At 42.6% G+C, this 24071-nt stretch overlaps 1 protein-coding gene across 2 annotated transcripts in view; it reads left to right on the forward strand.

The window, feature by feature from the left end:
* Positions 1–24071, forward strand: part of cdh24b (cadherin 24, type 2b) — a 160530-nt gene that overhangs the window by 92223 nt on the left and 44236 nt on the right. For both annotated transcript variants that reach the window (XM_085253247.1, XM_085253248.1), the window contains exons 4-5: positions 416–535; positions 5442–5609. In XM_085253247.1, coding sequence (XP_085109373.1) covers positions 416–535; positions 5442–5609 — 288 coding nt within the window. The remainder of the gene's footprint in view (positions 1–415; positions 536–5441; positions 5610–24071) is intronic.

The raw sequence follows: 24071 nt of genomic DNA on the forward strand, positions 1-24071 counted from the left end.
GTTGAAGGGACAGACAGTCCGATTGAGAGAGGAAGCAAACGGGAATTGGAGACAGAGATGAAGAGAAATGAAGTGAGACAGAGGGAATTGGGGGGGGGAGGAAGGTGAGCGACAAGAGAGATGAAGGAGAGAGAGTGTGTGTGTGTGTGTGTGTGTGTGTGTGTGTGGGTGGGGGGGAAGGATAAACTATTTGTCACGCTGCTGACGGAGAGAGATTGAAAAAGAAGGAGTGGGAGAGAAGAGTGGAGGTTGTCTTGATATAATGCTTTCTTATGCTCTTAAAGTACCGCTGTAGTCTGTCTACTTAGCTCCAGCTCTGGCTTGTTTTGTTGCTTATTTCCTTTCTCTTCTTCTTTTTTTCCTCCTTTTCTTTATTTCCCTTTTGTCCTTCCTTCCTCGTCTGCCCTCCCCGCAGGCACGTCTATAATCCAGGTGACGGCGACAGATGCTGATGACCCGACGTATGGGAACAGCGCCAAGCTCGTGTACACACTGGTGCAGGGCCAGCAGTACTTCTCTGTCGATCCCCAGACAGGTGAGCGTGCTTATGTGCGTTTGCGTGTAACACACGTGGGCGGACGAATGTAAAAGATGCGCAGATCTCAGAAGGCAAACACGCACGCATGCAGCAGGAAAGCGACATACGTGCAAGATGTTCAGGAGCGAACAGCTGAGCTCGGTCTTCACAGTACCCGACATGTCTGTGCTGTGTGACGGCCTAAGGAGACGCACACGTGTTCGTGTAGGTGTGTGTGAGACACAGGTGGAGTGAAACACTGGGGAACCCGTGGACCTGCATGCATGAGTACAGAAACATGTCTCTGACTTTCTCACACACACACACACTGAAAGCAACACTTCCCCCCCAGTGCAACTCCCATTCTCTTGTCACACTTAGTCATCCATCTTTCTCTCTTCCCCTTTTCCCACTTGTGCCCCATCAAACACATACACACTTGCTCTTTCAAGCACACCCCCCCTCCCCCCACCTCCACCTCTTTCCCCCTCTGCGGTTCGCTCCAGCATGAGCTGGCAGAAATGTATTCACGCCGCCAGGCTGCGTGTGCCGAACAACAGCCTAATATTATTATTTCTGGGTGAAGCAAAAGCGAAAAAGACACGTTTAAAGACACACGTCAGCGAAGGCTTATGATCTCTGATGCAGGGCAGATTACAAAAGGGCTTCAAGAAGGCGTCTGGCGTGCCTGTTGTCACCGTGTCGGAGTCTCGCACACGTCACCTGAGGGCAAAAAGTTTTATTGTCGAGCGTTTAGGGGTTGAGGGCGGAGGAGGGCGCTTTATTTATTAATTTATTTATTTAACTTTATGATGATTACTTTTTTAGCAGTCTACCTTGGAGGGGACTTTTAGCTCTGTTTAGTCAGAAATGGAGCACTGACTGTCTTGATGTTGTAGGTGCTGTTTTGATAGGCAGCGCGCATTGAAGAGACATTAAGTTTCACAGTAAAACTCCATATCTATTAACTTTTTCAGATTTTTGTTTTCTGTCTGCCTGTAGAAGTGAGAGCCTCCATGTGAGCGTTTATTTTGCCCACACAGTCACAGGTGGCCAGCACTCGTGTTTTGCTCATTGAATGTCAATGCCTGGTAATTGATTGCCTCGGCACGTGAGGACCTCTCAAATAACCAAAGGGAGCTGCAGGACTCTTTGAAATATAAGCCTAATTCCACACAGTGTGTATTAGCCGTGACACTGTGCTTTCAGAAGAGCTTCAGCATTCCGAACATGTCCGCTCTCCTCTTCTCGACTCCCTATCTCCCTCTTTTCAATCACCCCCCATTTCTCGTCGGTTCCATCACCGAGGGTCTTTTTCAGAATGTGCACTCGGAGGCGAGCGCGTTCGCTCATACATTTACTTTGTTTGTTTATGAATTCTGCTCAGAAAGCTCGACATATTTCTGCCTGTTCGTTCGTTAGCATTCAAAAGCAGCCCAGGCTGAATGTGATTCACCTTGAGCTGCCAAGTCATCCAGGCCGGTGTTTTTTGGTTGATGCTGGGCGAGAGCGGGCAGAATTTGATGTGCAACATCCAATCACATGTAGCAGAATGAGGTCATTTGCACGGGGGAGGTGATCGATGTCGAACGCGAGTAAATGATTCGTCTTTGTGTGCCGCTAAAGAGCATGAGACACAGAACGTGATTTTATGCTCTGTCAGCATGTCTATCTGCTGCAGCGTGGTGATTTGTCTTTTCCAGATGAGCCCCCTTTTCACATATCTGTTTATGTACGTGTGTTTCTGTGCGCCTTCAACGGGACATTAAGTTATATATTGTAGCTGTCAAATGGAAAGTGAGTGTCTCCAAAATGTCAAAAAAACTGCCACATTGTCAGGAAAAGCAGCTCGGTGACGGCGCACGTCGATATCGTCCAATAGGCTGTGAAAGGGCAAAGCAGAACTTTAAAAACACTCCGATTAAACTCAAATTACGGGCTTTTAACACAGAAACAAATTGAGGATTGCTTTGGAAATGATAAAACAACTGCTATAAGTGGTAACTTTACAGTTTATTGTGTCGTAAGCTGAATTTTATACGCCATAAACTGGTCTGTTGTTTAAGTACACCAGTAAAATTACAGTTCTGTTGTCATGGGAAGGATGAGTAAACCACCGTACCAACAGAGATGCCACCATCTAAAATTAAAGCAAGTTTATTTGTTGAAGGTGCTGCCATGCTGTTTGTGTAAAGTTTGAATGAATTTGATATCATTTCTTGTGTTTCCTGATGTTTTCCTTTCACCGCGTCGGCCATGCTCCTCTGTCTCTGCCCTCCTGTTTGTCTCCGTGTTAGTTTTTCGTACTTTCATAGTTTTTTTTTTTGTTTGTTTTGCTTTGATATCTTTTACTTTTTTGTGCGCTTGACAGTTTTCTCTCTCCCTCGGTCAGTTGTCCGTCCATCTGTTTGCCCTCCACTTCTCCTCATGTTCCCAGGTTGTTCTTTGTGCTTTCCTCTACTTTTTTATTGTTTTGTTTTTTTTACCTTATTTGTTTTAAAGCTCACTTGTTGGTGTCTAAACCTTCTACACACATAACAGAACCTTACCCAATTGATTTCAGTGCATTGTAAAAGTAACTTGATTGGTGGATGTCAGGACTTTTAAATTAATCATTTATGAGAATAGTTACACATACAGTCAAGTGAAAAGAATGTTTTCATAGGGCTCTGTGCAGTCCTGTGAGAAATTAAATACGGCTTGTGATTCAATAGTTTGTAAAACTACCTTAAGCAGCAGCTGGATGATTTTATCTGTCTCACAGATCATTGTGGAGACATTTTGGCCCACTCCTCTTTGCAGCATTATTTGTTTATGCACAGCTTAAAGTCCCACTGCAACATTTCAGTCAGATTAAGATCCAAACTTTGACCGGCTCATTGCAACACCTTAATGCTATTCTGTTTTAGATTTACTGCTTCGCTTGGGATCATTGCCTGATTGCATGACCCAGTTTTGGACAACATTTGGCTCCAGAATACTTTGATATAAAGAGTAGTTCATGGTTAACTCAATGACCAAAAGGTGCCCAGGTCCTGTGGTTGGAAAACAAGCCCAAATCATCAACCCTCCACCACCATGCTTAACGAGTGTTTGTGTTGATATGCAATGCTTGGTTTGCTCCAAGTGCAGTCCTGTGTGTCTTGGCCAAAAGGCTCTGCTTTGATCTCATCTGTCCAGCAGACACTCCTGGGAAGATTGTAGCATTGCATTAAGCTCAATGCTCCAGACCAGCAAACTGCCAAAACAGTTACAGAGGTGCCAATGATTAGTTACCAATGTTCATTTGATTAGCAGCACCAAGCTGTTACTTACCCTCTTAATTTCTATGGAAGCTCTGATGATGTTTTTCACAGGACTGCATAGAGTCCTATGAAAACATTGTTTTCACATGACTGTATTTATCTGCAAAATATACAAAATAAACTTGCACGGGTTAGCCCACCTGATTTACAGAGGGTGCATGAATAATTCAGAAATTAGTAATTAATCTAGCATGTTACCTATATTTTGCAGAGGCCTGATGGTAGTTTGCCTGCATTAATATTTGCATGGGGGATTCAAGCGGTCCATTTACTGTAATACTATTTTTTATAGCTAACTACATAAAACTACAAATGATTAGCGGCTGTAAAGGAAGAAAGTGAGTGTTGATTTTGTCATTCTCTGCTACAAGTGAGCAACATTTGACAATTCCCAACCCATTTTATTTCATCTTGACTGCTGTGAAGGAATATACAGGCAGTGCATTCCTCAGGCGGCACACACTTGACATTTTTTTCAGTGCTCGTGCAACAGGACTGTGGTTGTGTCGTGCTCACAGGGCGACGTCATCATGGATAAATCTCACAAATCTGAGCCTGAGGAATACATCACTGTGACCAAGCATTTTATAGAAAGCCAGAGCTGACATTCTTGCCCTTTCACATAAAAAGTGGGTTGTTTTATTTTTGGGTGTTATGTATGACCTGTTAACAAGTGGACATTCTTTTGCAATAAAATCAACTGAGTGGTATTTTTCTGCTGGCTTGTGACCTTTTTGTGATACATTTGTTTCATTTTGCATGTACATTGTTTAAGTTTGCGGGAATGTGTACTTTTCAAAACTGGCAACACTGCTAATTAGTTTTTATGTGACTCTAATGGAATAACCAGTACTTAGATTTATAAATAAGGGTTGCAGACCATCAGGACCAAACTGTGTTATATAACAACTTGTTAACATTTATACCTGAAGGCTAAATGGCATACTGGAAATCAAGAATGACCTTTCATTAATGACTTCCTCACATGTGTAACTGCGGTGCTGATGAAGTCTTTAATAAAGGGTCATGACTTTCTCAGTTCATAACGGGAAGTCAGATCTGTTGTTATAAATGTTAATAAGTCATTAATAAAAGGTTACGGTGTCTGTTTATTAATTTACCACTTCATAGGACATTTAGTTCTTGTCAGATCTATTGGCGGTTCTGACTCAGTCGTCAATAAAGACTTATTACATTAATGCAATTCTTAAAGACTGATCACAGCATGTGGATTTTACTGCAAACAGTCAAATTAACTGTAAACTCGGAAAGCTGTGCCTAATTAGAAAGTGGTACCTTCAAATGTGTAACAGATAGATCCACATACCAAAGGTGTGACTGCAATATTTTATCTGAGAGTAAGAAGATTGTAAGGAAGTTATAGATGTGAAGAGAGCAGGATGAGGTCCTGCTGTGCAGAGAGATTTTCTTCCAAAACAGAGCGCAGGCCAGAAAGTATATTTTTAAAGCCAGAAAGTTCAGTCAATCATAAAGTTATAAATATTGATCACAAAAGAGTTTCAGTCTCACGCAGATGTATTGTGATCATTTGTTGCCAAGTGGTAGAAACCAAGGTTCATGGTCCTTGTGATGCTACCCTATGTGTGTGTTTTGTCCAGGTATTCTACGAACAGCTGTACCCGATATGGACAGGGAGACCCAGGACCAGTACCTGGTGGTGCTTCAGGCTAAAGACATGGGGGGGCACCTAGGAGGATTATCTGGGACCACCACTGTAACCGTCAGGCTTACCGATGTTAATGACAACCCACCACGCTTCACACAGAGTGAGTAACTCAGCAGCTTATACCGCTACCAAATAAAATATAGAACAGGAATAGAGAGGCAGCAGTCTGGGGAAAATTACTGCTGCAGAGAGTGCATCACATCCCACATACATGCACGCTAACTGTACATACTGCCCACTGCTCACGAGAGCACACGCCGTGCAAGAACAGTGGAGCCATCAGCCAGTGTAAAATAACTGTGTGTACTTTTAACCATTTTGTTATGCCTGTGTAAAGTTTCTAGCTTCCGATATAGGGAAGGGATGAAGAGAAAACAAACACTGAGCTGCATAACAGCATAAACACCATGTTTGTTTTGCACCAGAAGGCAGAAGAGTTGTTGGACCTTTCTGACCTGCAGGTCCTGTCAGGATTTTCACAGCAGCAGTCAGGCAGAGGAGATTCCTGCAGGGCTGCAAAGTACCTCATCAAACATTCAGCCATGGATTTAGCTTGCCTCTGCTATGATAGATCGGCTGCTATTTCCAACAGCAGCTACACTGTCAGATTATATCTGACAGCACGTCAATGTAGGAAACCCTAATTGGCTTCCTAATAACTTTGAATATGGTTAATTGAATTACACTGTTTGCAATCATGACATCGTTTTAGTAAAAATCATAGATGTGATAGGTCTTTCGCACTTGCAGTCTATGAAATATGTTTTTGATAAATGAAATCAAATTAAAATTTACTCTTGTGGATTAAACAAAATATAGACCAAATTAGCGGTTGGCATAATGGTGAAGATGATGTAATCAAGACGGGTTATTAGATATTGTCCTGTTGGCGATTATAATGTTAATCATTCTTCCAAATAGGAGGCAGATCTTCTTCTTCATGTACTAGACTGATGTGAATAAGACAGGCTGGGATTAATTAATTCTCTTCTTTGGTATGTCACCAAAAGAATGGTAGGTGTGTTCTTTCATACCCTCGAAAGGACAAGCTAGTTAGGCCTCCTGTGAATGATCAAGAGAATCATGTGGCCTTGGTCGCCAGGGTTCTCCTCGTATTTTACTTAAGGTCGTCCTTTCTGCCATTTCTCCTCTAAGCAGCTCCGTCTCCTCCAGTTTAATTGCTGACCTTCTTCCAATTAAAGTGACGAGGACAGGAGTTGGGAAATCACTTTTGTATGACTGCTGTAGAGGAGCTGGTAGGAACCATACAGTACTATGCATAGTTTACTTCCAAGGACTTTGACTTTCTTACAATTTTTTAAAATGGTCTTGATCAGTAGCCCTTCAGCTTTCTGAGGGTCTTTCAAAGTTTTTCTTTGGATATTTGCTGATTTCCACTCATTTTCAGTCCAGTCCTTATACTGACCATTTTTAGAAGGTTTATGTATTTATTTAATAATATGTGCTATCACTTATAATGCTGAGATATGAATCATCAAAGCCTGAAAAAAGAAACATCACTCAAGTAGTGAGCCAGTTTTCTGTCTATACATCAAAGACAACTTGGCAAAGAACCCATTTTAAATTGTATCTGTAGGATAGATGATGGATCTTTAGGCACTCTGTTACTCTTAGCCTCTAATAAAAGCATTTAATGTGTAACAGTTTCTTCAGTTGCATCTATAAAAATGTACCAAGAATCTATCATAGTTTGACAAATATAAAGCAGTATTTTGGTAACAAGAACTATTAGCTGAATACTTGGCGTATCTCAGCATAGTGTGCATTATGTAAATAAAAAAATCAGAAGGAACTGCTCAAGTGGAGGACAAAAGAATCGATCTAAAACAGATCAACTGTATGTGACAGTCATGTCCTTAAGAGGTATTAAAAAATTCAGCAAAGACCTGAAACAATCTTGGCCTTCGGTTGATCCATATTTCCCATTTTCTTAGCGATCGATCGATAGATAGATAGATAGATAGATAGATAGATAGATAGATAGATAGATAGATAGATAAAAAATAACAGCATAAAGCATCTGTGGCATAGCAATTGCATTCTTACACGTTTTTTCTTTTCATTAGAACTTTGGAGCTTTGGTGTGATCTGAAGGCTGTTGTAAAATAGGCGCGACTACAATTTGAAATTCTTTTCTATAAATGAAATTCAAGGCAAAGTCATTTTAAATGTGTGACTGAACCAAGCGTACTCAGGCATTAAGTTTGAAAGATACAGCAATTGCTTGTTGTTGAGCTTCTCCCAGTTTTCATACAAGTCACTGAGTCAGAAACTTATAATTAAACGGATTTCATATAATTTCGTTGTCAGAATAAGGATTTTAGCTCACATGGTAGTGGGATTTTAATATTTCCTGGTAATATTTAGACATTTTATTTATCAATAACAGCTGTCGATATGTATGCTGATCATAACAGTGTGTTTAGAGTTTAGATGGAGTTACAATCTTAGTAGCAGTATAACTAGTTTGCATTTCTCTGTGCTGTGCTGAAAAAGTCACTGTTTTCTAAATCAAACAGCATGGGGTGAAAGTGCCGTAGTGTATCAGAAACCACAGGAGCTGTAGAGCATTTCCGATGCTCAAGCACAGGGAAGCTTTCAGCTAAAATCTGATGGAAAACTCGAGATGCATGCATGACTCCATCACCGAATACGGTTATGCAGGTAAAGCCGACAGAACCGCTTCCATTTGACAGTGACATCATGTACCAATTCTTGGAATGAGGTCTAACACAGGAGCAAAGGAAAACAGACTCAGGAGCTTGAGACTTGGTCTGTGCCATGACTGTGCTTTGAAAAATTCATGAGTTTCATTGTTTTTGTTGCCAAATTGCCAAGGTTTTGGAGCTGTGAGAGCACCTCTTGTTAAATTCAGAATTTAAATGAACTGCAGATCTGTTTCACTGGTACTTTTATTCACCAATTTGGTTCATTTAAAGTAATTTGTTTTAAACGTAGCTTAAAATGTAATATTTTTGAAAGGCTTTTGTAGCTTAGCTTGCTACGTTAGCTTCAGTGTCATTTGAGGTAATGTAGAATAACTGATGGCTTACTCATATGCTTCCCAAGTAGCACGTTCTAAGCTGTGTAACAGCCTCTGTTATAGCACCACCTGGTCTTCTTTTTTTAATGAGCAGTGAGTAAATCCACAATATGTTCTTAGTGAATGTAGAGCAGTGACACGCACCTGTCCCTTTAGCCAGGTCTCCCTGCTGGAGTCTCAAATACTTCTCTTTTGTGACAGCCATCAAATATCTCATCAAATATGAACACTTTAAAGTACTCCTTGGTCTCACATCCAAACCCATTTGGTAAATGCAATTTTTCAGTGTACAAAGACATGTTTTAACCTAAACAACGACCTGTTTCGAAGTTAATCAGTTAGTTTTTAGTGGCTGAATCTAACCGGTGAATGAAACCAAGGGTAAGCAGCAAGTTAAAACAATAGAAACAAACTGCAGCACTACTCCCACAACCTGTGCAACTGTTGGATCAGTCTACGTTCCACATGCATTACTTGCACAGGGTGATGTGCTATTTGATAAAAGCTTTGCCAAAATTGGGGTAATGATGTACTGGAGTAGCAGATTTGCTAACTGAGCTGAACCTCCATCAAGGATGGTGTTTTGGACCTGAGGCCTGGAGGGCTTCTTGGAGGAAAGCTGGGCCCTGCTTTGATCTTTGTGGGTGATGAGGAGTCTCACGGTGCTGGTAGCGCCTTTAAACCTTCACCGTACACCAAAATCTGTTGGCTGTTACCTTCTCATGTTCTTCTGATGACTCCCTGTATGAGTTTGCTTTGCTGAATGCACTGATGTTAACCTACACGTAACCTAGAGAATTTGTGTGTGTGTCTCGGTGTGCAAACAGTCCACATATTCCTACGTTTTTCTGTATGTCTCTGTGTATCCCTGAGCCTCTGCTTGCCTTTTTTTTCTTCCCCCTCACGCACTCATGCTCTCTTGTGCTTGCGCGAACACCATCAAAGCCTGCTACCCCGCCGCTCTACTCAATTACACACCCAGGCTTTTAAAAAGACACCCTCAAATCCGGCTCCCGCGTCTCCCAAGGTCAACACTGCTTATTCCTTGTGGCATTTAGCAAAGGGAGAGGATTACACTGGTACGTATGAACCAGGTATTGGCTGTACATTATAGCCTTAACAAGAAGGAAAAAAACCAGCCTGCTTTGTGGGCTCGTCTCTTCACAGAGCCCTTGAATTTCTCACTATCCAAAACATGATTTTAGGAACTAAGTGGGTTTGTTGTGTGTTCAGTTTTGAAAGCCATCGGGGGATTTCTTGTGCCCGGAGGAGGCAGTATAGCAAAGGGAAAGTAGGCTACGGTGCAGATTGGAGGTTTTTTGTCTAAATGATTAGTGGAGATTGTGGGATATTTTCAGATGCTTCACTGGCAAACATAACGCTCTAAACACTCTTTATCAAATAACATGCATTGTGCTCCAAATGTATTTGGACAGGACCTTGTTTCTGTTAGATTTTAGTTCTTTGGTGCAGGGAAGGCTTTTAATTTTAGACCCATCCATATCAAATTGTTAAAGAAAAAGCGCTTTTTGAACAGCTGTGTACGGCAACAACGCAAAAGCAGCGAGAAATCGTTTTCTGTAGCCTCCTGACACAAATTCAGAGTTATAGAAGTTTTATCCCAGAAACATGATTCCACTTAGAAGTGTTAATACTGGGAATACCCGCTTCTCAGCGGGTCTGCTTTTTATGACACAAGTAAACTGAAAAATGTTTGTTTTCAGCGACGCGTCGTTAACAAGCAGGCGGCTGTCTGTTACTGTCTCATTTCACATCAGCTCTTTTCCTGATTAAGCTGTTAATTATGCCGGTGCAAAGTGGAATACATGGATGAGTAATTATGTGAAAGTAAACATGGGTACTGGGTATCAAACGCAAATAATTAACTATCTGTCACCCCGCTTCAGGACTGCTATAGTAAATGACTTTCTACTCTTCTGGAAATCCGGCAAAGACGATAGGGCTTTCACAGCTTCATATAATTTGTAGCAGGACCATAGTGGTGTTGTTTGAGGGCTGATTTGAAATTTCATACCCTTGTTTCCATGTAGTCATTTATTCAGACATGTTTTCCCATGTTTACTATAGCTGAATAATTTATGGCTGTGTGTACTCCAAGCTGAATTCTCCCTAGGATAAATTGAAAAAGAGGCTAGCTCAACGGCTGGAGTAGTACCTAAAAATAAGATGACCACTTTATTTATTAACACGTAACACATATTAAGTCCTACCGCTCGATAAGGGAGGGAAACATGGTTAAAATTTTAAGATGCCCTTTTTTTTCTTAAAGCCTTTAAAAAAAATATTAAACTTTTAAAACTTTATCAAAATCATCCAACCTTTACCTTTTCAACCTCATTTTGTTTTAAAAAACCTTTCACACACGCTATCAAAATTAAATGCTAATATCGCCCTGTAGCATTTTCTACACCTGAGAAAATGACACACAAAGAAAAGGAAAGCAAAGATGTGCAAACACCTGACATCTCAAGAACACAAAAATAAACATGACCCAGTTCTGCCTGTTGCATTAGAAAACTGCAGTGTATTAGAAAACACAGAGATGAATGTTAGATGGAAAACGGGGATCATTTCATTTCATTATAATAATCACATATTGATGGACTTAATATTAGCAGCGACCCAGTTAAGATCAGAGTGTTATACACTAACACGGCCTTTGTGCTTTTGACAGATCAGACTTCTGCCATAATGTTAGCTGAGGACACTGTTTTACTGTATTCATGTAACTTGGTCATGTATGTGCGTAAAGTATTTATAGGTGCACATTACACTGTATAAGATGTAACGTTTATCTTCCCGGCACAAATGCAGCTTTGGGAGCTCTGCACTTTGATCTCACCTGCTAAATTTTTATCAACTAACTTGTGTATTTGAAATGGAAGTGGAAGGTAGCCTCAGGTTCCCTGTGATTATTTATGGAATTATATAGGATATATTGACAATATATACACAATTCAAGGTCCACTTGCAAGCGTCTGGATGTCTCACTTGTGCTGGGTTGAGTTTAAGCTTGAGATCTCATTTTTGACCTTGGATAAAGTCATTTGAGAAATCTCTCACCCCCCCATCCTGAATTTACTAAAAGCTCTTCAGGAGGCTTCAACAATTAATCACAAAATCCTTGCCAGCAGATGGAATTGACTACATTTTTTACTCCAGTTATATATATCGATAAAGAAATCAAAAAGGAGAGAATATGAATAAAAAGCTGAGCCCTGTGATAAAACATTAAACAGTATAGTGGAAACATATTGTGAAAGCCAGTAAGAGACCTTGCTTTAGAGAAATCTTAACTAATGAATACTGTACTGTTTAAAAAAAAAAGGTTTGATTGGTCACCTCTTAACTTTTTTTTAAACTCTTTTTAAAAAACATCCTCAAACATAACATAGGAAGGTTCCTCTTGGGTCTGCGCATTTCTTGTTAATGAAATACATTCAGTAAAGTCCTCGGGCTTTTCACAAAGCCTAATCGCTTTCCTCACATTGCTTTAGTTTGTCCTCATCATACTAATTTAGAATTATGAGATCACGATAAGAAACTCTGTCGTAGTCCTTATTGGTCCTAGCTGTTGTAATTATGTTACGCCGTACTATAACATTTCATGCAAACGTAGTGCTAAAGCTATTGAATAGATAAACACTTTAAAATGTGCGTATAGCACTGTGGGCTAAAAGAAAGGGGCTTGCATTTCAGAGCCAGGGCTTTAAAAGCAGATTGAGAACAATTAAAGCATGTCAAAGAGTGGGGCAAATAATCAAAATCTACTTTATTAAGTGATCGACATCAAAAATGATTCAAAACCACATTTGAAATCAGGACCACTTAAAAAAACTGAAAGTGAAATGTCACTCTGTGTATGTGTCTTCTCGGTGAAATGTCAGCATTTCATTTGATCTGGCCCAATCCTATCTGTACACCAATTCTACCACCTCGAATACGTCTGTCGGCTGTCAAAGGGCAAAACATTGATTCAGAATCTTGTAACGGTTGGAGCAGCAGACTCATAGAAATTCCCAAATGCGTCTTGTGCTTGCTGAAATGTACTGGGCTGGGCTACAACTCTGCACGGTGACAACTCCACAGACGGAGGCTCAGGTGCCGCTTTCCTGTTTTTATGTGGTTTCCAAACAACCTTGGCTTGCCAACGGTGCCACATAAAAACGTTGAGGGAGCCATCACTCTCCCAGCAGTTTGATGGATGGAAAGATAGATGAGCTGACAGATGACTACATAGGTAGCGCCAATAAGATCAGTGTCATTTTATGCACCGGGGAGAAGAGACAGAGGGAGAAGGAGCGATAGAGGGAGTAGTTCGGAGAAGGCTTCATCATAAATATTACTAATTCATTTCCCTGGAGAGCTCGGATGTAATAGAGAGAGTGTGAATGGGAGGAGACAGAAAGAGAGAACGGGGAGGTGTGTGTGTGCGAGTGAATACAAAACTCGGTGTGCGTATATGTTCAAGAGCGCCCTTTTTTTCCTGAAAGAGAGGAGAAAAAGAGAAAGATGGAGACGCTGAGGAAGGTGCGATAAAGTTGTCAAAGGAGTGAGACAACAGGAGGGAGCGAACGGGGAGTGGGTGAGAAATGGCTCAGAGAATGTAGAGGAAACCACAGAGAGGCTGAGGAGACAAGGAGACAAATGTGCAAGTACGGGCGCGGGGGTGTAATTGAAATGGAGGGAATCGGTAGGCATTAAAAAGGGTATTATGTCCTTTAGTGAGAATGAGACGCGCAAAAACCAAAAAAGAGGCGTAAGGACAACAAAGGGGGATGAGTGGGCGAGCTAAACGTGTACACACAGATTGACACAATGGCTTAACCTGTGCGTGTGTTCTTTATCTGTGGCTCGAGCTCCTCCTGCAGTTGTTAATGCTTTTCGGCCTCTGATACCTGCGCTCGTGTTTGTGCACGCGCCCACGCGCTTGCGCGATCAGTCAGAGGTTAGGAGACGGGATCGCACACAAGTGACAGACGTTGTCATCTCCTGTCAGACCCAGAGACGTGCACACATCCCTGCCTGCCAGCGCACGCAGACACACACAGGCGCACGCGCGCACGCATACGGACACACTCCTGGCTCCCACTCGCTCTCAGTGTGTGCTCTTCACACACCCGGTACCCTTGTGTCCCTTATCACACACTCTCCCATCTGTTCCTGTTTTAAAACACCCTCAGCGCACAATCATTTTTAGTCATTGTGGCAGAAAGTGTCTGTGCTGAGAAATCCCACTCGTCAAACCATTCACTTTCACAGTCCCACCGTAAACTACCGGTACTGTGGCTACTGTTAATGAACATTTGCCGTCCCCACCAAGCAATAAATTCCTCGCCTGGGGTTAATGTTGGTCATCAAAGTTTAATCATGAAGAATTATTCGCACAGTATTAATCTTTAAAAAATAACATAAGGAGAACATGAGGGAGGGTGGTGCAGGTTAGAATTTGTGATTTGTATGTAACAGTGAAACCAGCTGGCATGAGCCAACATCATTTTCTCTTCTTATCTTCTTAGCAGTCCAATCACATTCAGCGCAATCTAATGCATATCGAAAATAACACACGTCCCCTTCAATAGGGCATCGATAATGAATTTAGTTAAATGCCATGACTAATGTGCATTTTGTGGACTAGTAATGGGCTCATCAGAGTTAGGGGACACACGCGCAGGCCAATCCGGTCCAACGCGGCCGCCCCCGTCCCCGTCGCACTGTCCAATGATCGCCACCCACGTGCTGACGTCTCCCATTGTTTGGACTGGGACGATAAAGACACGAAGCCGCCACTCTTTAGAATGCATGAAAGCAAGTCCTGGGGGCAAGTTCACCAAAGCGTGAAGGAGGGAGGAGGGAGACGACAGAACGGAGGGATGGAGACGGGGAGAGGAAAGAGGGGCGTAAAAGCAAATGGTTTTGTGGCGACAGTGATAATCAGGCTAACTAAAAATCCCTTCAGCTCACGCAGAGCAGAAGCGATGCTGGGAAATGAAATGAAGCAGGTTTTCACTGATGTGTTTAGGAGCTGCGATGCAGACACACAGATGTGCCTGCAGCTGTTAACGTACACATGTGCGTTTCTCTGCAGTTTATATGACGAGTTTAGGGCTGGATTACTGGATTTTGTTGAAAGCTGTGCGTTCTGAAGCGGCCTTTAACTCACAGCTTTTAATTGTTGAGACTAAGTTGGAAATACTATTGTGTGCCCATGGACTGATATAAAGAGCAGTGATGAAACATTAGTCTGTTTGCACAAGCAGCTCTCAGCATCTTTTTTTTCTCCGTTGTTTCTTGTCCTCTGGAGGCTTCGCTGTCCTCGAGCTGCGAGGCGCCTGATTCAGCTGGATTTGGGTGGAAGATACGAGGGGGAACCCTGTTTTTAGCTGATTATATGTGTTTTAAGACCTTCTTGGAGAATTCACACGTACGCACTTGCTCACTAACACGTACAATGGCACATGCAGTGCAGCGCTTAAGCAAAAAAAAAGAAAAAACACTCCGTATATGCAGCCAGCTCAGAGGCATGAGATAGCGCCGAGACATGAAAAGCCTTTTCCTGAAATGGCTCCCTCATATCACAACGCACAATTAGGCCTGCCATTGCAGTGCCCTGGAGTCAATGGTGGCACAGTACAGAGCTCTGCTTGGATAGATTCCTCTAGGCTTTCACCCTGCGTGGGTATGAATTCTGCTGCAGCCCACTAACCGCATCGCCTGCACGTTACCTGTTCATGCGTGTGCGTGCCATGCGCCCAGCAGTTTGCGTGAGCGTTAAAGTATCAGGGTCAGCTGGCCTTGTTGGTAGTGGCTTTCTTTTTTTTCATTTTACCCCCCTTTTTTCCCCTCTCTTGCACTCTCTTGTTCTTCCTCACATATACATGCACAGCAAATGAGGCTTTACGCTGACATTAGAACCACATCAAATTGGCAGCTCCTGTGAGGAATCAGCAGGCAGAGCTTCCCCCTGATGAGCTTTTCTGAAGCAATCCCGTGCAGCCAACAGAGCCTCTGAGCAGAGATTCATTGCGCAGTAATCATCCTATACAACACGAGGTTTCCAAAAGACCTACATGTAGGCAATCTGGCCCGAGAGGCTCTTACATTCTCCACACTTTTCCTGCCATCGCAAGAGGAGAAACTTGGAAATTTAAAACTTAATTAAACTCCCCAAACAGGGCCTTTTCCTGTCCCTGCTTCCTTTTTGTTAGTTTGTGTATCAGCTCTGGCTTCTGTGGAAATTAGGTGAATCCATCACACCTTTTCCAGTAACTCCCGGGCCCTTTGCTCGCAGGGAAAGCACAAAAATTGCAAGGCGACAGGACGCAAAGAGACTGCCTTGACAGTTTTTTTTATTTTTTTATTTTCTGCATTACTTTTTCATCTGACCTGGCAGTGTGCCCCCTCACGCAGAATAATAGGAGCTAAAGCCATTCTCATTTTGCCGAGCCATCAGTGAGCCATGGAGAGCCGGAGAAGAGGAAGTGATTTCCATGTTAATGGGAACCTTCTCAGCAGCGTCTAAACCTTTCCCTTCTTTCCTTTCCTTCCATCAGTGCTTCCTCGCTTGCCGTCTGTTTTGTGCTTACCTGGCTTTACCTGCTGTCGTTCCTGTGCGCTCAGTCGTTGTGGTGTTGTCTTGCAAAGATACCTTTCACCTCCCAGTCCCTGTTTACTTCTTCCTTCCTTCCCTCTGCAGCACTCTTTTTCTCTCTGTCGAGCTTGATGAATGGAGTCGCTGGACTGTGAGCGCTACATCCTCAACAGGGTGTGGCAGGCCATTGCTAGCTATCTCACATTAATGCGAGTGTGTGTGTGTTTCTCTTTGTTTTTTTCTTTCATTTACCCTGCCTCCTGTGGTATACATGGGCAAATCCTGCCTCAAACTCTAGGCCATAAAAATGGATTCTTGGAAATGAATTGGACAGATAAGAGCACTCTTCAAGAGTCTCTTAAAATCCCTTTTCCCCCGCTACTGCAGAACTACATTGATGTCCACTTGGCTGAACATTTACAATCCCCATCCTAACCCTTTGAGGATCCCTGAGCAGCCAAGTGAACATGCTCCCTGAGGTTTTTTTTTTTTCCACCCTCTCCTGCCCTCACCACACTCTTGACCCTATTCTCCCTGGGATCCTCAAAAACACAGCTGGAAATGGGCCAGCAAGTCATCTCCCCCAAGATATGATAAGTGGCTCCATCTACTATACGGTCTGTGTCAGAAAAACGGCGGTGGGTAAACTACTCTGCCTCAGGGGTGCAAAACGAATCGCCTCAGTCCTGCATTCTCATCCCTTATACATAAAGGCAGGCAAGGCCAAACTAAGCTCTCCCGAGACGGTTTACGGCATTCTTATAAATCATAAATATACCTCGCCATATTGGGTAAACAGATGATCAGTCTGTGAGCAGAAGGGATACAAAGTAAACTTTGTAGGATGCAGGAGACAGACGTGATGCCAAGATGGACCCTGCGGGGCCTTGCTGAAATCTGCAGCTTCCCGCTGTTTGAATGGGTTACAGATAGATAGGAGTTTCTTATTGTTTGATGTACATCAGTGGTTCCCAACCTTTTTCATCCAACATACCCCCACAGCCCTGTCAGATGGACAGTTAAACCCATTCCCAAATTAAACTCTTCTTCAACTGGATGTGTAAAACTTTAAGTTTGACATTTCCAAATGTATTGGCAGTTAACCGTACATTTGTCAGCAGTTATTTCAGATGTTCATCCACTGCTTTTACTCCATGTAACAGATAGTCATTGGTCAGTTTTATATGTGTCTGTTTTGAGGTTATTATATTTGTGTTCCTAGGCATATTATAAGGAGCTTTATTTCTTGCGTTATCAGGTTGCTTTGAGTTATTGGTTTAGTTTAGGTTACTCTTTGCATCTGTTTCTGTTCACTACATGTTCTTGTCCTCAGTGTATTCTCAGTTATGCCTGTGGTAGGTTCCCATTGTTGTTTAGTGTGTCTACCTGTCATGTTTCAAGTCTGTCGTCTGTTTTTTGGTTTAAAAGTTCATCTCATGTCTGTGTCTTATTATGGTTCCTGTTTTATTTTGAAAGAGTCTGGTGTTCTTTGCTCATTGTATCCTGTCATTATGTTTTATTCTAGTCAGCTGTGTCCTCATGTGACGCCACTTCCCCTAATCACCTCATGTGTGTATTTAAGTCCTCAGTCTCCGTGTTCAGTGTCATGTCGTCTGCATATACCCCCCATGGTTTCCTCATAGTTTAAAAAGGCATAGTCTTGTTTGCCGTTTTGTTTGTTTATTTATTCTGTCAGCCAAATAAAGGCTCGCTTTATTTTTGAAACGTAGTTTTGTCTCCAACGTGTCTGCTTCTGCGTCCACCTCATCTTCACACCGGCGCACCCCGCTGTGACAGCATCCATAATGTTTAGATTTGTTTGTTCTGTTGTCATTAATTTGAGAAAAATAACTAAAAACCTTTTTATTGACAGTTTTATTCCAGAACCAACACAGATTGTTGGGATGTTACACGTTGGGAGGCATGAGAGCGGGTTGGAATGAATTTATACATGTGTTTTACTGTTGACATGAAAATCAACCTAACAAAGCGTTATGTACGGTAAATCTGTTCACTTTCAGATCCTGAATCACTTTGGAAAACACTGTTAGAATTAAGGTTATGGTTAACGTTAGGGTGTCTGCTCTAAGCGTGTTTTATTGGATTCCATTGAGAACCCAGAGCGTTTCATAAGGACGTGGAGGGGTACTTTTTGTGTTACTATGTGACGCCTTGGGCGTGGCAAATCATCGTTATGTTACGCGTTGGGAATGATAATGCTCTGACTATCCACACTATCAGCCAATTATGTTTGCTACTGTTTACTGTCAGCCAGCTATTCTAACCGTTTAGTCACTTTCAAAAGCATATATGGTTCCATGTGCTCCTATTTTTTCATTGCTTTTAGTTGACTTGTTAATTATAACAGTTTAGATGATCCTTCCATTTACTTCTGGCTGCTGCAGAGACACGTCTGTGGTTGTACACACGGCTGGTTTGAAAAAGAAGAGTAAAGCAGTAAATACAGGGGTAGAGACTGAAGGAAGACAGAAGACTCGTCCTGCATTTATCCACATATACTTGCTTGGAGGAGGAAGCAGACTTTCATCAAAACTCTAAACTATTCTGACTTGAAAGGTGAAAGGAAACATCCACAGTCTGGGCTTCAGATGAAAACATCTGTCTGTTTTTTTTTTTTTTATCTGTAGGTGGTGTTTTTCTCTCTCCAGACATCGTTGAAGCTGTGCATCTGCGCAGTCATAGTTATTGCACAACTGTACGAGAACTCCCGTGTGGTTTAGCCCGTGTGTTGTAACTGCTGCACTTGCAATTAAGGGTTCAATTCTCATCAGGCTCATTTTGCAACAGTGCAGAGTAAACTGCTTTTCATAGAGTGTGCTAAACAGGAGGGAAAATATTTCTCAAAAGTAGTCTCATAAACTCTTTAAAAACATATTTTCTATATTGTTGTGAATGACAGTTTTTTTTTTTTTGTTCTCAGTATACACATTTATTTTAATTGAGGCAACATCTGCCAGCACCATTATTAATAAGTGTAAAACAATGATAATTACAATAAAAACACCAGGTGGAATTCACCGTCTGCTTCTCTTCTCTTTGCATTAGGAGGTACTTGCTGATGGTGTCTAGACAGACATATGTACACGTGTACAGTGGAATCAGAGATATTTGTTAATGATGTTAAGATTCTAAAGATTGCAAGTTGTGTTAAATATTTCTCATTTTTTAATTTTGCCGGATACAAAAGCAAACACATATTTCTTCCACAGAAATGCAAACGTTGCAGCTTGATGGCAAGTGGCCAAATGTAACTGGGCAACACTATGAGAATGCCATAGCCAACTTTTTAATTGGAAAATAGTCTGTAATTGTTTGTACAGGTCCTTATATAAGAAAGATGAGCAGATGTTGTTGTACATGTAGCTTGCTATCGCCAGTGTGTGAATGTGTGTGTGAATGGGTGAATGACTGAATGTAGTGTAAAGCGCTTTGGGGTCCTATGGACTAGAAAAGCACTATACAAATGCAGGCCATTTACCATTTACAGTAACGTCTGTGTTAGGTTCTCAGTCATCCAGATCATGGTTGCCTTAAGAGCTTTAGAGAGAAGGTGACTGGACTTATTTAAGTTTCTGAAAGCTTCTTCAGTTCTGCAAACAAAAGCTTAGGGGGTCCCAGGTCTTTAATCCCTTTGGGGGTGGCCATTGGTCCACTATTTATCATGTGCTTCATCACATGATTAAAGTATTAAAATAGCACATACTGCCAAATTTACAGTTTAAACCTTTTAGAAGATGTGCTATTCCCAATTGAAATGAGAGAACCTTTTTTGGGGGGACCGTCCTCTTAGTCACAGAGAAAACTGTGGTGATTATAGCTCTAGAACTGATGCAAGCAAAGGCATGTGTTAGCCCTGTGATGAACTGGCATACTGTCCAAGGTGCATCCATCCTCTCACCCAGGGTCAACTGCCACCAACCTGTGACCCAGAATTAGATAAGCAGTTTACAAAATGTAACCCTGGATGGATGGTTGTCTGTCTTTGTGCTTATGCCAGGAACCAGGTTGCCTCTCAGGCCAATAATCATCATAAGTGCCTCTCACAAGAGGTGTAAGGAAGTCCCGTTTCTTCGTCGTTACGTGCATAACAAATAAGAGTCCTCATTGCATTTCCCAGCCCTGCTGACATTACTTAATGCATTCAATCACAGTAAATTAATTTGCAGAAACAATAATCTACAGTGTTTAATTTAGGTGCTGACAGCTGTTTTGTGGGTCTTCTTCTCCGCGGACTCACAAATGGATGCATTTCTCATCTCAGCAAATCTATGTCCAGCCTGCAGCCTGCCTCCAGGCTGGGACAACACTGTGTATTCATTAAAGCTGACCTCTGCATTTGCCTGCTCTTCACACGTATATCACGACTGAAAAACCCCCAACAACTTTAACTAATTTCGTAGCTCTAATGCGCGCTTGTATTTGCAGAAGAGTAATAATGATTGCACCGATAACATAAACAATTAGGTAATAGGCAATAATTTCCAATAATTGTTAGTCCCTAATTAAGTTTTACATCTTCAGAGCCTAAAATAAGAGACGGAGGAAATGAAATGAAAGGAGAAACTAATTAAAATGGAGGTGGCTAATACCAGCGTGCTTTTTATCCTTTTATTTTCTCTATCCCTCTATTTCTTTTGCTCTGTATTAATATTTCATCTAAAGTTCAGTGCTTTCTGCTTCAATAGACAGTAAAATCACTGCTGGAAACATAGCTCTCAGTCACATCTCTCTCCCTCTCTATCTTTGTCTCTCTCTCTTTTTCACCTCCTCACTCGCAGCCCTCCTTTGTTTCCTTTCACTCTGTTTTTTTCCTTCGCTTTAGCTCTTACCGTACATTTTCCGGTATCTCCCGTCTCTCACAGTATCTTGTAGGTGGCGGCAAATGTCAGCAGTGAGTCTAACTGGTCTAACTGCACACTCTACTTTCCCATCTCTCAGTCACATCGTTCATTCATCCAGCCAACCAACTAGAGAGCCTGCTTGCACTTTGTCGTTTTATCATTTTGTCAGTGGCGCTCAAGAGTCAATGTAAAGCTTTTTAGCCACCTGATATCCTGGCTGGGCCGCAGCTGGCGCTTGCCTTCCCTTTATAACCTTCAAAGTGGAATTCATTTAAAATGAATACAGAGCAGGTGACTTTGAGCAATACTTAAAGAAAGTTGCTGCAGAACACTTGGTGAATTGTTCGTATGGCTTCTTCCTGCGTCGACATAAAAAAGGCATCATTGTGGGATTGATGCAAGGTGCTGGGAGTCAACATTGTTTAGCAGTGAATGCACTTAGGCACCTGGGTGCGCCCACGCTGGCATGGAAGCACAGGCATTCACATACTAATGGATTAATGGACACACGCTCAGGCACACCCTGCCTTTTCCTCCTGCTGCATATGGCATTCGAACAGAGCTCAGTAATGGCTAATGGCCTACCTCTCTGCGCAAGGCAAGTTAAGCAGCAACATGCCGCGCTTATACCCCTGCAGCCTGTAACCAAAGAGATCCGTTTCATTATTAACCCCATTAGCACTGAGATAGAAGGTGCCACTTTCACTTTCTCCGCTGCCACTTGCAGTTTAATTTAACCCCCTAGTGGATCGGAAAGAATAAAAATTTTTGCCTAGGCAGCAGATGCGGCTCTGTTTTCGTCTCTTCATCCCTGCGTGAGCTATCACTCCGTCCCTTTGTGTCGTGATCGCGCTCAAATTACCCTCTGCGTGCCTTGATCCTGCCTTCCGTCTCTCTTTGGCCTTTTTGCCTTAAGCCCTCTTGGGTATAAGTGCCTGCATGATGGACTCCCTCCACCCCCTTAAATGGATGCAGATTTTATTCAGGCTATTTCCAAAACCAGTCCATGCAGTTTAGCCAGCTAGACATTTTTTTAATGACTCCCCTAACTCGACTCTTTGCACCACCACCACCACCTCCACCACAAGAAACAACCCTCTGCTTTAGATAAGATGCAGTGGAGTCACATCCTCTTATTTTTTATTCCCACTCAACCTCCTGGCTCCTTCACTCTCCCCTCTGTGCTTTTCCAGCACAGGCCCCCGATCCGCGCTTGTCTTCAAAAAGTGCTTCCCTGCTGGGTTTTCACCCTCTTCATTCCCCTCTCTTCCCACCCCCTCTGTCCCTCTCGTGTTGCATCTTCCATTTCATGTGTGCCTGTCCTCCTTACAGTCACCAGCTCTTCCCCTTCCCCCTCCTCTCACCATCCAGCGGTACGTCAATTTAAGCACTTTTCCTGCACCTTTAAACCTATATTAAACTACAACCACTCTAATTAACTCTCACCGCCTGTCATTTTGCTTCATTTCCACATAATCCCCCATGCCAGCATGATCCCAATTCATCCAATCAGCTGCAAAAAAAGTGGCAGTCCCCAGACGACTGTAACATCTCTCACCGAACTCCCGTTTGACAGCAGTCATGGGGAAACAGAGCAGCCGCGTAGGTGAGAAAGAGATGTGAAAAGAGTGTGGTCTTATCTGTGAAGGAGTGCCCAAAATACAGCACAGGAGGGCTTTCGATCCTTCTCTCCCAGGCACAATTATGGCCAGCTCAGTGGGACGCATCTATATTAGTGAGACATGATGCATTGAACCGGCGTGACCACGCTGTTTGCTCGCAGCCCACTCTAATGACTTTACCTGCGCGAACAAAGGCAGAGGACGGGGCACAGCCCCTCTCCATTTCGATCCGACGTGTGATTTTTATCAGGAAACCTGTGCTGCTTTTTGAGGTTCTTTATGTGAGGAATGAGCTGGGAATCTCTCCCTGCCACTCACCATTTCTTTCTTCTCCCTCTCCCCTGCTGAATCGCCTCTTTCTTTCTTTTCTCCCAGTCCATCACAGGTGGAAATGATGTATGACTAGTGTTGCCAGATGCTCTCCTGTGTGAGCAGAAAGCTGATAATGACTTGGTCTAGCCTACTTTACTGGCATCACACCCCTTTTGTCACTCTCCTCTGGAGCGCTCCCTGTGTGTGACAAGTGTGCATGAGAAAGAGCAAGGCTGGGGGACTGCTGGTGTGTATGTGTGCAAAAGGGACTGCCGTACACAGCTTTGCTGTACAAAAACCCGATCAATAGAAAAGACCGTCTCTGACTTGTAAATAACTTCCCTAATTTGCTGTCTCATTAGCAACAGGCCTGTTTATGTTCGAGTTGTCTTCGTCTCAGCCTTCTGGTGCTGTGTCAGTCCCAGATGGTAGGCATGGTAGTCACACCACATAAACTGGCATTTAGCATTGATTCATTGGCACACGCTGTCCCTTTTAGTGGGCAGACCCCTGCAGGGCCACGTGGGAGTAGCCTTACTCTGTTAACGGCAGATTTTTTTTTTTTTTAAATCGCTGTTTCCTAGTTTAATATGCACACGTTAGGGCTCGGGAATGTTTCACTGTTGCAGGTTATTCAACAAGTAAACACCTAATAGAACAACTGTACAGTATGTGCGAGCTTTATCACCCTGCTGTAACATCCTCCGCTCCTCAAGCAAGGCTTTCAGCCAAACTGAGGAACCTGGCTGCAGGAAATTGCTCCCATTCAGCCACAACTGCATTAGTGAGGTCAGGCACTGATGGTTTTTGATAAGGCCTGACCCACAGTCAGTGCTCTAATTCATCCTATGCTGGAAGGTGCTGAGGTCAGGACTCTTTCCCATCAACCTGGGAAAATTCTTTCTTTATGGACCTGCCTGTGCAGAAAGGCACCTCTGCATTGAAAGGAGAAACATGGAGCTTTCTCAAACTGTTGCAAAAATAGCATGTTATGATTAGGGATGGGTATTGTTTAGGTTTTATCCGATACCAGTACCAAATCTGTACTTTTGAAACGGTGCCGGTGCTTAAACGGTGGTCGAACCAGTGC

Source organism: Mchenga conophoros, linkage group LG18 (genome assembly GCF_057382185.1).
Source record: "Mchenga conophoros isolate Kocher_MC1m ecotype Shallow Benthic linkage group LG18, M_conophoros_male_GT1.1, whole genome shotgun sequence".
NCBI classification, from domain to species: Eukaryota; Metazoa; Chordata; class Actinopteri; order Cichliformes; family Cichlidae; genus Mchenga; species Mchenga conophoros.